The sequence below is a fragment of the Molothrus ater genome, chromosome 6 (assembly GCF_012460135.2).
Source record: "Molothrus ater isolate BHLD 08-10-18 breed brown headed cowbird chromosome 6, BPBGC_Mater_1.1, whole genome shotgun sequence".
Classification (NCBI taxonomy): Eukaryota; Metazoa; Chordata; class Aves; order Passeriformes; family Icteridae; genus Molothrus; species Molothrus ater.
This window is the reverse complement of record NC_050483.2, coordinates 25,785,999-25,800,325: the sequence shown is the minus strand read 5'-3', so window position 1 is coordinate 25,800,325 and position 14,327 is coordinate 25,785,999. Positions and strand designations below refer to the sequence as shown.

The window sequence follows — 14,327 nt, the reverse complement described above, 5'->3', positions numbered from 1 at the left end:
TCAGCCCACGAGGCACAGCACGGGCACTTGCCAAGGGCACCGCTCTGCGTCACACAGGGGAACTACAGGGAGCCCTGTGCTCAGCAGGGACAGGAAAGGAAGTCAAAGGCAGCAGGAAAGCCTTTCTCCTCCTCGGAGCTGGTCCCAGAGAGACTGAGCAGAGAGACTGAGCCCTGCTCTTACAGCACAGCAGCCTGCCTGCTCACACCCACATAGCTGTGACTGCCCCTTAATACACCCTCCATCACACCCACATCTTACACAGGCAGGGATCCTGCTCCCCGGCAGCTACTCCCATGCTGAGAGAGCTAAGGTGAAATGCTGCCTTCAGGTTCAAGTCTCTCCACTCTGATTTCCAGTATCTACCTTACATTAGAGAGCCAGGGCCAATAGCTGTACCCTCGAGGAACCACTGTCCTGTACGCTGACAAAAGCCCTACAAAAACCAGGGAACCCTCACCAGAGCAAGATGTACCAGGTAAGTGACCACCATTAAAGCAAGGACAGGTCTTAGAGCTTTGTATCACAGCAGCTCTGCTGGCAGCACCAAAACAAGGGACAGCAGGGACATTCCCAAGCACCAGCACAGGTGAGACACCCCTGGCTGCTGGGCTGGATGCATGATTGGATTAGACAGACACAGCCACAGGTCCCAAAGGCGTCCCTGGCACCGGGATGTGGGATGTGCTCGCGCCGATGAGCGTGCGGAAGGTGGTGTGGCTGGAAGCCTGGGGCAAAGGGCTCTCCAGCTGCCTGAAACACTGCATGGAGGCTCATGCTGGCAGCCTGCAAGGCCCACATGGCTGCTCAGGAGGACACACTGGGGCTTTCCTCTTCATCAGAAAAGACCCAGACAAGTGGAGACTGAATCCTTCTAGGGGTAGAACTCTATTAAGAGAATGAAGACAGGGACACCTCCAGAAGAGCTCTTACCTGGTCAGACACCTCCAAATCCCAGGAGACATAAGACGGACAACTAAAGTGCGAGCTGAGGCACCACGAACTCCAAATGAACAGGAACAGCCAAGTGCACTGTGGTGTAACAATGCCTCCTTGGTGTGTAGCAGCAGTTAAAAGGGCAAATAGATAAGGCACTGAGCTCAAGTGACAACAAATGGCATTAAAATTCCTCCACTACCATGACCCCAAATGACAGTTATTTAGATTACATTCACTGCCAGTTATGGACAAACTGGTCCTGCACATTTTTGGATTGCATTTATGGACTCCAATCTGGCTGTAGCATCAGTTACTGCACAGGCTCCCTGTAACTCTGTACTGTCAACAGAGTTTATTTGTACCACCATCTGCATCTCCAAGAACACAATGAATATGCTGGAAAACACAGATCCCCAGCACAGATTGTTGGCCTCTATTAGAAAGTTCTTTCCATTGCAAGGCTGACTGGATATACTTCATGCTTACACTTCTTTCTATTCCAAGAAGTAACTTTGGCCCTTAAAATAAGGAGTAATAGGATGAGACCTTGCTGAAGGGTTTGAGAAATTTAAGAAAATATGTTGACTGTGTGAACCGTTTATATTAATTCATTCCTGTAAGGCCTCTTTAAATAAAAATAAATTCTGTCACATGTCCTCCAGTCAATTGCTTACCCTCACGTGCAGCTGTTCTCCTCATTGTATTTTCTTTTCTCAGGTCTGTAAGACTAACTTCTCATTTGTAGAAGTGTACTACATAATGAAGAAAAAAATACCACCAAAAAAAGAGGAAAAAAACCAAACAAAACCAACCAACTAAACAACAAAGAAAACAACACAAAAAGCCCCCCAACCAACCACCCACCAAACAAATAAACAACCCAAATAAAAGAATCCCTACACACTTTCAAATGTTATCTTTCAATTCCTGCATGTGGAAGCCATAAATGGCTACTAGTTATGGGCATTTTATCTATTTCTTTTCAAAAAGCATCTCTCCTCTGACACTTCACTTAAAGGCAGATCTGCAAACCAGTTCCCACTAGGACAGCCTTCATGTTCAACTTCTCTAAAGGAAACAGATACAAAGGACAGACCCAGGCTTGGGGTAAGGAATCTAAGCTCTTCCATGGGCTTAATCTCTCAGCTCTCTTTCTTTTTGTGCCACGACCAAATGTTAACCCCCTTGGCTTCCTGCTCAGGGTACATCTCGCAGAAAAGAAAGTCCCTTTGGTGCCTTTTCTGCACTCAGCAAGTCAAGATCCCCTATTACAAGGGATGACATTTCCACATTTCCTGCATACTGCTAAGACTAAAGGGAGAAATCTCTGAGTTGTCTGATCACTAGAACCAAAACCCAATGTTTGAGCTGCCAAGACTTGGGCCTCAGAGCATTCATTTACCACTTGCTCAGGTTCAATGCCATGTGTCACCAACAGCCCACCACCACGTCATTTCTGCTCCCCCTCTCCCTGTAACAAACTTTCAGAGCCAGTTTCTAGTTGACCTTGATTGGTTTATTTTAGTTTTACACTTTGTCCCTCACGTACAGTTAAGAGTCTTGTACTGTTAGATTTCTACAAAAATATCAATTCTCCAAAAGCAAAAAAGAGGGAAAGATATATTTTAATATATAAAAGGAAAAAAGCTAAATCTGACATTTCATTATATTCTTAAAAACATTCCAGTCTATTTACAGGTGCGTAAAAAAACAAAGAAAATCTCCAGGTCTCTTGGTCAAGCAAGAGCGAGCGCCTTGCAGGGGTTTCCTTGTTTCTCCCGTTTTCCTGTTTCCAGAATCTTCTCATAAAGTGTTATGTTCTATGATTATTGCCTCAAATGACAGCATATGTTATTTTTAAAATGTTTGGGAGCTTAAGGGAAGAGCAAAGAGTCAGCATTTAAATTCATAGCAAAATAATGTGCTGCAGACACAAGACAGTGAAACGAGCAAAACCCAAGAGCATTCAAACATGCTTTGTTGGCTGGTAGAACCCATCAAAGATCTTTCTCGGAACCACACCAATGCCACCACCTTTTACAGCCAGACTGGGGGGCTGTTCTTAGTTAATTTTCTAGTAACATTTAGGGATCAAAAGGTTTTGCTGTCATCTTGACATCATTACATTTTTTACTGCAGTAATTTTTTTTTCTGCCCAATGTCAAACAGTAAATTCACATACAGAAATTTTATACTCCCAGATAATAAACAGAACATCCTCAAAAGTACATTATTTTTTTTAGATCATGTGTGATCGGTTATCATGTTATAGCCTCTCTGTCTCACAGAGAACACACAATTCTGTGTGAAAATTAAAACTGGCTATTTGGAACCATAAAAAAGTGAGGTGCAGAAACAAGGCTTAGTGATTAGGAATTTAAAAGTAATCACAGCACAAGTTTTGCTGCTGTTTCTCACACAGGAGGAATGAAACCTACTGGAAAAACAAATTATTACAAGTTAAAACAATAAGCAACTTCAGTCTATTGGAAATACTCAGAACCAGATTCCCAGGTAAATAAATTTGAGTCTGATGTAGTGCTAGTAAAATAATTTAGTTACTCCAGATTTCTACTAGTTTAAAATAAGGTTTAAATCCTTAATAAGAAGAAACATTTGTTTCTACCAGTTTAAAATAAGGTTTAAATCCTTAAAAATAAGCAATGTTTCTTTCTACTAGTTTAAAATAAGGTCAAAATCCCTAACAAGAAGCAACATTTGTTTCTACTAGTTTAAAACAAGGTTTAAATCCTTAATGAGAAGCAGCATTTCTTTCTACTAGTTTAAAATAAGGTCAAAATCCTTAATAACAATCAACATTTGTTTCTACTAGTTTAAAATAAGGTTAAAATCCTTAATGAGAAGCAGCATTTCTTTCTACTAATTTAAAATAAGGTTAAAATCCTTAATGAGAAGCAGCATTTCTTTCTACTAATTTAAAATAAGGTTAAAATCCTTAATAAGAAGCAACATTTGTCTAATTACTAACTGGGATTGTAAATCCCCTTTCCTAAGGCATTAAGTGACAACTGTAAAACCCTGCAGGACTCTCATAATGACCTAAACTCTTCTTTCCAAATTGCTAATACCAGACTTGTATGAAATATTAGAATAGTAAATACGCAAAAGGCAAAAGAGAGTTGTATGTAACTATTTTAAAACACACTGTTTAGAATGCCCAGGTGAAAAATATTTTTTAACGTAGTCTCTGGAGTAACTTTACACACAATAAGCTTGAAGGGCTTCTCTCCTCTGTGGCATAATATAAATAATAAAAATGCTGAGGAAACACCGGAGGTACGTTTATTCCCTGATGGATCTAACCTAGAGATGGATCCAGAAGATGCAGCGTACTGAACAGGGCTATGGTTGTACAAACACTGCTCCCTCACTGTGGAAGAACATTGCTCGCAACACCTGCAAAACCTCCGTGCTGGAAGGATGAAATTCCTGGGTTACTGCATCACCAAAGATGGGCAATTTGGATGGCAGGGGGTAATCCCAGCTGCTGTTGCTGGAACAGTTAAGACATGGAATTACATTCCTAAACAGAAAACAAAATGCACCATCGAAATTCTGTATGATTTTCAATTTTCACGGCAATATTTTTTACCTTTTTGGAACAGTTAAGAAGCCCCCCGTAACTTATATTTACAAACTTGATAGGAAAAGATTGTGTATACTCATTAACAAATCATCTCTCCGAGGCTGAAAACTTCATTTGTCAAGAAAACTATGAAAACAGAAATTGTGTACAAAAATATAAATATCTTTACAGTCTGCAGGCCCCTCACAGTTCAACAGCTGAACAGTGAAGGGCATCTACAGGTTATTGAGTAAGCAGTGGCAGAGAAGAATAAAAAATACATCTTGTGATTCAATACTGCCCTATTTCCCTGGTAATGAGCATTTTTGTTGACTTTTTTGCTATACACAGCTTGTGCAAATGCAGTGAGAAACCTCTGAGTACCTTTCCTGAATTTATAAAGAAATGAAAGGTTTGGAAAGCTATACACATATTTTCATATTTACACTCACATGTACACCTCACTCACTTGTGCCAGGCTACAAGACTCCTGAAAGCTTTCTGTGTTTTCACAAAGCAATACTTGGTGTGAACATTCCCAGCCACCACATACATCTTGAAGAATGACAGAAGGAAAGAAAATAGGACCTGGGAAAACACTCAAACCACTTCAGCAATGTATTTAAAGACATAGCAATAGGGTGGCCATTTTCCTTCAACTCTGCAATTCTTCCTTACGGATCTCCTAAGCATCAAAGAGAGAAGTATTTGTGTGGGGGCAGGAGATGAGAGTGAGGACAGTATTATTAAAGTTAACATACTGTCCTCCTTCTAATTACATTGGGAAATGTGGAAATGTGTTTTTCTTCCCCAGCAGTGAGAGTTGTGTTTATTAAAATTTTCTGTGCATAAGCTCTTAAAAAGTCTCTGCTAGAGAACTATCTAGCACCAAAGAAAAAACCTTTTCACTTCAGCCCTCTGCAGTCTCAGATTTCCCTTCTGCCGCTCTAGGTATCAACTTTGAGAGTAACTACAACCTGATTCCTGCATATTTATCATATTCTGCAAATATTAAAACAAGCAAATATGAACAACGCTGTTTCTGCATAGATAATTTGCCTGGTACAAAAACAGATAATCCTTTTTTTTCCCCAACAAGACAGCTGCCTGCCTACTGGGGAGAGAAAAAAAAATCTCTTTCAACAGCCTCAGTTTCTCCGTCCCTGGATAAACTATTCCTGTGAAGAACCCAATTTTGGAAGGATACCATGTGCCCAGCAATGGTTATAGATCATCTCTGTTGTCTTGAGAATGGGAAGGAGAACACCCAGAATACAACAGTGAGGTAAAAGTACATCAACATGCTTAAAGTTTCCTAACACTTACTTACAATTTGGGGCCTGCCCCTCAGATGAACACAGTACTGATGCTATACAGAAAACAAGTGTTGCAGACAATGGAGGCTGCTGAACAATGACACTGGACACACTGCTCTAGATCTCTGTTCCAGTCTGATAAAAAACATCTGCACTTATTTGCCTGCTGAACTTGAAGGCAAAGTCCCAGTAGTATTCAACTTCGCAACCACAGGTGCTAATGGGGGCATTACTTTGTTATCCTGTCCTTCTTGAAGAGCTGAAGGTAAAGAATTTTTTACCCCACTAGGTGGCAGTTTTGCAGCTACAGGTGCCAGTAAGGGCATCACTTTATTACTCTGCCCTTCTGAGTCCACTGGCAGACTTGCCACTTTTAAACCAAGTGGTGCTAGCTTCGGCATGGGCCTCCACGACTTGTCAGCATTACCGGCTTCTGGATTAGTCTTCATCTGCAAAATCGGTGGAGTCACGTTAGTGGCATCTGACAAGGTTGTTACTGTTTTGCCATTCCCACTACTGGTTACAGACAGATTGGAAAGTGGATTCTTCATTTCAGTACCTATCACTATCTTTAAGACATCTGCCTCGGATGAAGGCTCCCCAGAGTTCTTGTCCCCATCACTAAGGTCATCATCTTCCAGGTGCAGCAGGAGGGGGCTTAAAGAGCCACCACCTCCTGGAACTTCAGAAAGGTCCTTAAAACTGCCTCCCAAATGGCCAAACTGGAAGGAAGACCCATCTGCAGCGGAGAGATCACTGGCTGCGCCCCGACGAGCTTCTGCATCTTTATGAGAGAAATCTGAGCTGAGGGCACCAGGCAGCTCAGACATGGTTGAGGCATCATCATTCAGCTGCTGGTTGAGGAAGGCGATTTCATTGAGCAGCGAAGTGAGGGTTTCATCGGTATCATCACCCTCCTCAATGCTGCTCAGTATCTCACTTGTATCCAGGTCTGCTTCCTCCATTGCCGATGCTACTTTCCTCAATTCCATTTCTATCCTGGAATCTTTGATCTGCAGCTTGCGGAATGACAATTCTTTGGATTTTAATCTTTCCCCTCCAGAATCTCCATCTTTCCTCCTAGTTTGGCTTCCTACAAACTCACCAATGCAGAGCTTTTTGCTGAAGGACTCTGGAGGTTCCTTTGTACATGATACGTTCCAGAGTTGTGGAAAGACATCTTTATTTTCAAAGAAAACTTTCTTTGGACCTGTGGTGTTTCCTCCATCTCCACCACTGTCTCCCAGACATGGTTTGGATTTTTCTTCTGAAAGGATGTTGTCACTATTCATAGTTTCAAGGGGTGCTACAGCCAAGGATTGCTCAGAAGCTGGAGTACCTGCAGCTGCTGTTGCATTAGAATTTTTGTTTCGGTTCAGGTTTAGATTCATGCCTGCTTCAGCAGCCAGTGATGTTACATTAACTATCTTTGGCATCATGAATGAATCTTCACTTTCTGCAAAACCACACAAAGCAGCATCCATTAGGGTATGTGTTAACTGCAAGTAATTCCTAAGTAGGTATAATTAGCTCACTTTCAGGGTTTTCTAAAGTAAACTGCAATTTAGACTGCTTACACAGCTCTGGTCAACTGAAGGTTTAACACACCAATAGCTTAATTTTCAACTTGTAGAACAAGACCAAGCTCCAGTGCAACCAACTGCAATGCTTACAGTTCAGACGGTGATGCACGAGGCAAACAAAATGAGAATTTTCCCTCTTACTGTTTTTTTATGCTTTGTTTTTATGATCACATCTTGCACTACTGTTTTTGTGCACTACAGAGACATTTCAGGGACTAAATGATTACCTATTTTCTGCCTCCTAGCCATTCCCTGTTAATAGCACTCAGATTTTTCCCAGCCCTACACCTGAAGTGAACTTTCCTTTTTCATTATCACCGAACAACTATAAGGAAGCAGAAAGTGAGTGGCTTGCTTTCAGCACAACAGATGGCAAGCAGAACCCTGCTGGCAGGAACCACCCCACACCTAGATCCAACGGACAGCATGAGGTCCTGAAAAACAGCCCTCCCATGGGCAGCAGAGCTGGCACAGTATGGGAAGGGGTTGTGCCACAGTCAGAATCTGGATGTTACAGACAAAGATTTTCAGTAGTCCCACCACCACTCTGAACTGAAGCTTCCCCAGGAGGATGCATTACACCACAGACACATTCCAGTATCTACTCTTCCTGACTTTCCTGCGGGCAAGCAGGCTGAGACGAAGGAAAGTTAAAAATCTCTAATCCATATTCTCCTAGAGGCCCCTCTAAACTGTTCAAAACATTTAATCATGATTTTCTTTGAATAACAATAACACCTATGATTACTCCCTAGTGAGAAAACAATTTACCTTCAGCTTTGCAAGGATAATGTTCCCTACATGCAAGCACAAAGATCCATGAAAAACAAAGAGCTTACCTGAATGGGGTGCTGTAGCTGATACCACTGTTGAGGGTGCTGGATCCTCAGCAACAGTTGACAGTGTAATTGGAATGGTAGAGTTAGTAAGGATTCCTTTCACTTGGACAGGAACTGTTGATCCTGGCAGCTGAATCATCACAGAAGTAACACCTTATACAAGAAAAGGGAAACAGGGGATGAAGTGGAAACAAAAGCCTTTCAGATACTCAGATACAGTACTTTCAGATACTCCTGGTTAACAGAACAGTGCACTTCAAGGCAAGATTTCAGTAACATCTTAAAGCAGTAAAAACAGAAATGCAGACTGGTTATGTGATTAGGAATTCTCCCCTATGTTTCCCTAATTTCTGAATAGCAAAATTTTAACACATTTTACTAACCTGTTGATAAAGTGACAGTTTGAAATAATGGTATCTAATCTCTCTTATCAGAGTCAAGTTCTACCTCAGCCAAATTGTAAAAAAAATCCAAAATATCAAAGCAAAATTTCATAACTTCATAAACTGTTCAGCACATCTACGAACAGTATTATACTGATTAACATCATCTCACATGATCCTACCTGGCTGTGGTGCCATGGTAGTGCCACCCCCTCGAGGCTTTAATTCAGCCTGCAGCAGTGTGGAAGGAACAGCTGCCACCTGCCCTGGGACCAGGGGGCTCTTCAGCGTAAGCACCTGCCCCTGTGGAGTCATCACTACGCTTGCAGCCGTGAGTGTGAGAGAGGCTGAAGAGTCCTCTGCAAGAGAAGAATTATGTAAAACACTCCTTTATTCTGGCACAGCACCCTGTGAGCCAGCATTAGCTACAGCTCTGGAAGGAACCATTATTTTGTTCCTTCCTACATTTATGATGTGAAGGTCTCCACAAATGTTGAACACTTCTCTACAAGTTCTCAGCTACAAAAAAAAAAAAAACTCTCCAGTGCCTGACAACTCTGCCATTCAATTTAAGAGCAAACTTCCATCCTTGTTGAGAGCTAGCATTTTGAGGAGGGAGGTTTTAAAGAGTCTGTTCTAGCAAGTCCTGCATTCTGGGGGTTGAACTTCAGGTTTTGAGTAAGCAGAAAAAGAACCACCTTCAACTCTTAGAAATTACTGCCAGATTGCAGTGAAACTCCTGAGATTAAAGGACAACTCAGTAAGAATTTACTTCCCATCATTCTGAGGCTCTGAAGTCATGTTCACCTGAAGACCTCAGTCGTACTGGTCTCATCCTTACTGAAAGCAAGTGGTTTTCTCACCTATCATATGGACATTTTCCGGTCCTACGCACAATTCTGTTTCAGGAGTGAGGCTGCCTGCACAAGCCAGCTGGCGTTTTGCCTTCCCACAGAGTGCAGCTTCAATGGCTGCTTCCCCTTGATGCAGGACATGCACCCTTTTGTAGCCCACCTGTGGCCCGGACTCCTCTCCTGGCAAGTATCAATGGCTTGCCCCTTCTGTTTGTCATTGCTATCGGGGTTGGCTCTCTGGGGGCAGCAGAGGATCCTTCTTGCTGGGTGCTAGCAGTGGAGGGTGCAGCTGATTTCTGTGGCTCAGGTTCTTTCTTCTTTTTCTGTGCTTCTGTTGCTTTTTGTTTAGCATAAATATATTCCAGCTTCTTCAGGACAACCTCTTCTGTCTTTCCTACAGAAAAATTATCAGAGAGTGAGCCTACTTTCAAATTCTCTTTCCAAAACTAAAATGCTGAAGGTAGAACTAATAATGTGTTAAGCTGACATCATTCAATTTTACTCAAATGACATTTGAATGTAAACTCATATACAGTTTTACCATTGCCATTGGTACCATTGCCATTGTAACCTTGGACAAACACACAGATTTCATAAATAATTTGTTTTCTGCATATACACACAGTTTTATATGATCCAAGTTCAAGTTAAGCGAGACTATACTAGCTTGTTTTCTGCTTAGTGTTTATATTCTAACATCATGGAATATCTTTAATTGAGTCTATATTTAACTAACTGTCCTAAAAGAGGACTTTTTCCTCAGCAAATTTAAGGTCTCACTAGAAATGCAAAAGATCAGATAACTACTTTGTGAAGTTATTTGCTTTCATTCTCTGCTCAAAAGGCCTCTCATACATTTCTAGATTACTAGACTTCACTACACCACCTTTTATTTTTTATAAATCAAATACCTTATACATGCATGAATGGATTAATGTAAATACAAAAGATTTAAGTATCTTTCATTTCTACTTTACGGGTATTCCACTGTTTATAGTCCCAGACTGCGAGATTAGAATAATATTTTGTTTGTTCACACATTTTGATACTGGTTGAAAATGTGTCACAGCTTTCCTACCTTTCCAAATGAGACAGAAAGACACAGTAAATACAAGATGTAATGTCTGGATGAGCAGCAGTCTAGAATCTACTTCAGTTTTGTTCTGTGTATAGGGCTGACATGTTCTAGCCTGTAGGAGCACTGGTTCTTGGGAAAGCAAGACAAGGAGTCATTTGCAAAGCTCTGCAAAGAGTTGGAGGTTTCAGTACTGACCAGAGACAACTGTGTGTGACTGTGAAGGGCTGAGCAGAAAAGGCATTTCAGCAAGTGACCAGTGACAGAATGAAGCGACACTATCACCATCACCCCACCCTTCCAAAGGAACCCAAGCCTGTGGCTCCCAGCACAGAGAGCATTCCACACTTCCTTTAGGCATGAAGGAAAACAAAAGCCATTTCTATCAGCACAACTTTGTTTGGCATCACGAGTCTGAATTTTCTGAGAACCAATGGCACACCTGGATGCACCAATTACTCCACACATTCTCACTCCTAAAAGCCTTTTCTTTCATTATTACAGCTAGTTTGCATCCAAAACCAGTCTCACCTGAGAGCGTGGATACTTTTCGAATCAGACCATCTCGTTTGCGTGTCAGTAATGTCTTCTGTCCAATAAACTTATCTGCCTGATCTGTCAGTCCTTGGATTTCCTCAAAGGCCTAAAATAGTATCAGGGAACTGATTTATAAAGCAGTGACACACAAAATAATAGTTTTCCTTCCCAGAAACCTTTACAAAATTTATTTTCAAACTTCTGTAATCCTGAGAAAATAGGATAGATAGGTGCGAAGTACCATGAATGCCAGCTTTCCCTAAATGCTGGTTGAAGAGTGATAAACATCTTGTTTGTCCTTCCTCCAAAGGTCAGCAATTTTTAAGAAAAGACCCCAAACTTTTATCTTCCAGTTTCTAGGTACAGTTGATAAACACAACTCCATATCTACCACTCATGTTTAGTTTCCTGTCATTTACATCTTTACAATTAAGCTTTTAATGTCTGTAAACTGCCTAATGGAATGCTATCTTCTCAAGCATTATGGATTAATGGATTAAAAATTTTCCTTATGTTCACAGTAAACCACTAAAGAATTAAGACATAACATTCCAAGATTCACAAAGAATATAAGGGGAGGGCAAATCCAAAAATATATGTTCATATGATCAAGACTATGCTTTTTGGAATACAGATTCTTTCAGGTATTGTTTTGTTCTAGAGCGTCCTGCAGAGATGACAGAATTCCCCTCTACACTGGGACTTATCTGAAGAGTTCATAGTAGCATAATTACTCTGTCCAGATTAAATGATTCTCCTCCTCACTAAAGCTCCAAAATACCTACCTGCTTGAGAATGTAGCATTTGGAGACTTTGGGAAGGTTCAGCAGCCCCAAAACTTTCTTCAACTTGTCAAAGAGACCTCTCATTTCATTACGTCGCCGACGCTCATTTGCTGTATGTGTCTGGCGGTAATGAGCAAAGGCTTCAGCCTGGGACTTCAGCTTTCTTTTCCAGGTCTGATGCTTCTGCAGGAGGAGCAACCAGATTGACCAGTTTAAGTAAAGAAGGCAATGTAACGGCAGACAATGTTCAAATGCATGTGAGATTTACAGCCTTTCTACAGACACCTGAAGATTCCACGTCATGCTATCCTGCTACTATGTCTTCCTGAGAGTTCAGAATCAGGACACACAGTAAGAAATGAAATGCTGACCAAAGAAGTGACCAACATAATCACATCAACCCTAACGGAAAAGAGCATGAGTCCCTCCAGTTCATAAGCTTTTATTTTTTGCAACACAAGGCTACTTAGATAAAATCACAGCATTACAACAAAATCACATATGTTTGAGCCAAGTATTTTTTGTTTGCTTGTCAAGAAAGTCTACTAATGAATTAAATAATTACATGAAATACAGGAGACTTGAATCTTTCCCTGGAGTTAAACTAGTTTGGTTTCCATTTTCTTTCATAGGTTCATTATGGGTTAGTGCCAAAGACACATTTTAAGTCAGAATGTGAAAGATGGCATTGATATTTATCACCCCAGACATCCACCAACAAACAGAATGTGGCCAAGTGCCTCTGGTTTTGAATTTGCTTAAGTTTCTAAAATGACTGCCAGACAATAAGCAAAATTACTGATCTCCACAGATTGACAAGTTTGTTATGTCATCATTACTCTTCCAGGTTTTGTACAGCTATGCTATGTATTTAATGGGGAAGTAATTAACACAGTTCTTTAGATAATTTTACGTCTACTACCCCAGAGTATCAGCAGAAAGACTCCTCAGATTCAGTGATACTACTTCTGAGTCTGCTGGACTAGAAGGAATCTGAAGATTTGTCTCCTGACATCTGGCTCTTGAGAGCCATTTTGCTCTCACAGGCAGACTTGAGCACAGTACAGCTGCAACTGCTCCTGTGTTGGCCATGGGCTCCTGTCAAGGGAGGGCCTTACAACATAAATTCAAGGGCAGAGAGGAGGACACATGGAAAAGGTAAAAAGCAGACAGAGCATCCTGGACCCCATCCAGGGATCTCAGGCATACATCCCATCCTGCTCTAATAGCTAAGACATACACCAGGTTCCCACCACACCCAAAGCCCCACCCCACCACAGAAAGAAGCCCTAGAGCTGACGTCAAGTATATCACAGACAGTTATGGACAGAGAAACTGGCTTCAGAGGCACCCAAAAATACTGCACAAGATTCTGAAGGACTGCAGTGAGTTTTGGTTTGAAAGGATTCTGTGATATCTTAACTTGCCTAAACATATATTCAAAGTTCTGTTTTTAGAAATCCTTCATCTAGTGCTGCACCTATATAATTCTACATACTGTCTTCTTCAACACATGAAAATTCTGCTCATTTATTGTAAGTGTGCTGTAAAAATTATTCATGCCAAGAATACAAAACCTAAGCAAACAGAGTCATAAAAAAAAGGCAGATCTTCCTCCCATTGCCAAAGCTGAATCTGAAACCCACTGCCAGCACCAGCCCTTTTGCCTTAAGGAGATTTGGACTGAGCCACTCCCCCCCAGCACATTTGGTTTCTTGCATTTAATCACAAGTATCTGTAAGACAGATTAATCATATTAAGAGCTGCATGTGAGATGAAAATTTATCTTTAAAATGGAGGTGTGATACTAAAAGGAAAGAGGAGAGCAAACATATACCTTTGAATGTTTTTCTGATAATGTTTCATCCGAAGAATTAGGAGGATGGTATCTGGAAGAAAGGTAAAAAGTTTTTCCCAATGCTACTCATCTCATACACTCTATCCTCATAAACTACATTCCAACAGTCTAGAATTGCTCATTTTTATGCCTTGAAATTAACTTTTCTTGTGTAACTGCATAAAAGCAGGATACTGTTGAGTTTTCTCAAGAAAGTGAACTCTTATCTCCAATGCCATCATCCTGGAAATAACTGAGCTGTTCTGAAAGTTGTGAAATTATCTCAGAGTGCAAAAGAACTATTTCACTATATGCCAAAAAGAATAAATTCAGCTTGTGACTGTTAGCTGCATAAAGTATCTTTTTAAATTATGTTTTGGTTCTGTTTTTACTAAACACGGATTTAATATAGATGGCAGAGCAATCCCTCCCCCACCAACAACCACCAATCAAAATCCTCAAATTTATTACTATCCTAATATATAACAACAGCAGCTTCCTCATATCTCAGGAGCTGCAACAGAACAAAGAAAAGACACATTTGAAAATTATTTTTAACAAAACATGACATCTGTTTTTCTCGCTCACTGAAA

The 14,327-nt window shown here is 40.9% G+C and overlaps 1 protein-coding gene across 5 annotated transcripts in view; it reads right to left on the bottom strand.

Moving 5' to 3' along the window:
- Window positions 1-2,433: 2,433 nt before the first annotated feature.
- The window catches only part of MGA (MAX dimerization protein MGA), a 59,400-nt gene continuing 47,506 nt past the window's right edge, over window positions 2,434-14,327 (bottom strand). For 4 of the 5 annotated variants that reach the window (XM_036383741.1, XM_036383743.1, XM_036383745.1 and 1 more), the window contains 7 exons: window positions 13,735-13,786; window positions 11,898-12,080; window positions 11,107-11,218; window positions 9,661-9,894; window positions 8,829-9,005; window positions 8,264-8,416; window positions 2,434-7,297 (listed from right to left, as the gene is read on the bottom strand). In XM_036383741.1, coding sequence (XP_036239634.1) covers window positions 5,997-7,297; window positions 8,264-8,416; window positions 8,829-9,005; window positions 9,661-9,894; window positions 11,107-11,218; window positions 11,898-12,080; window positions 13,735-13,786 — 2,212 coding nt within the window. In that variant the 3' untranslated portion in view covers window positions 2,434-5,996. The remainder of the gene's footprint in view (window positions 7,298-8,263; window positions 8,417-8,828; window positions 9,006-9,660; window positions 9,895-11,106; window positions 11,219-11,897; window positions 12,081-13,734; window positions 13,787-14,327) is intronic. The other variant, XM_036383744.1, reaches the window with a different exon arrangement.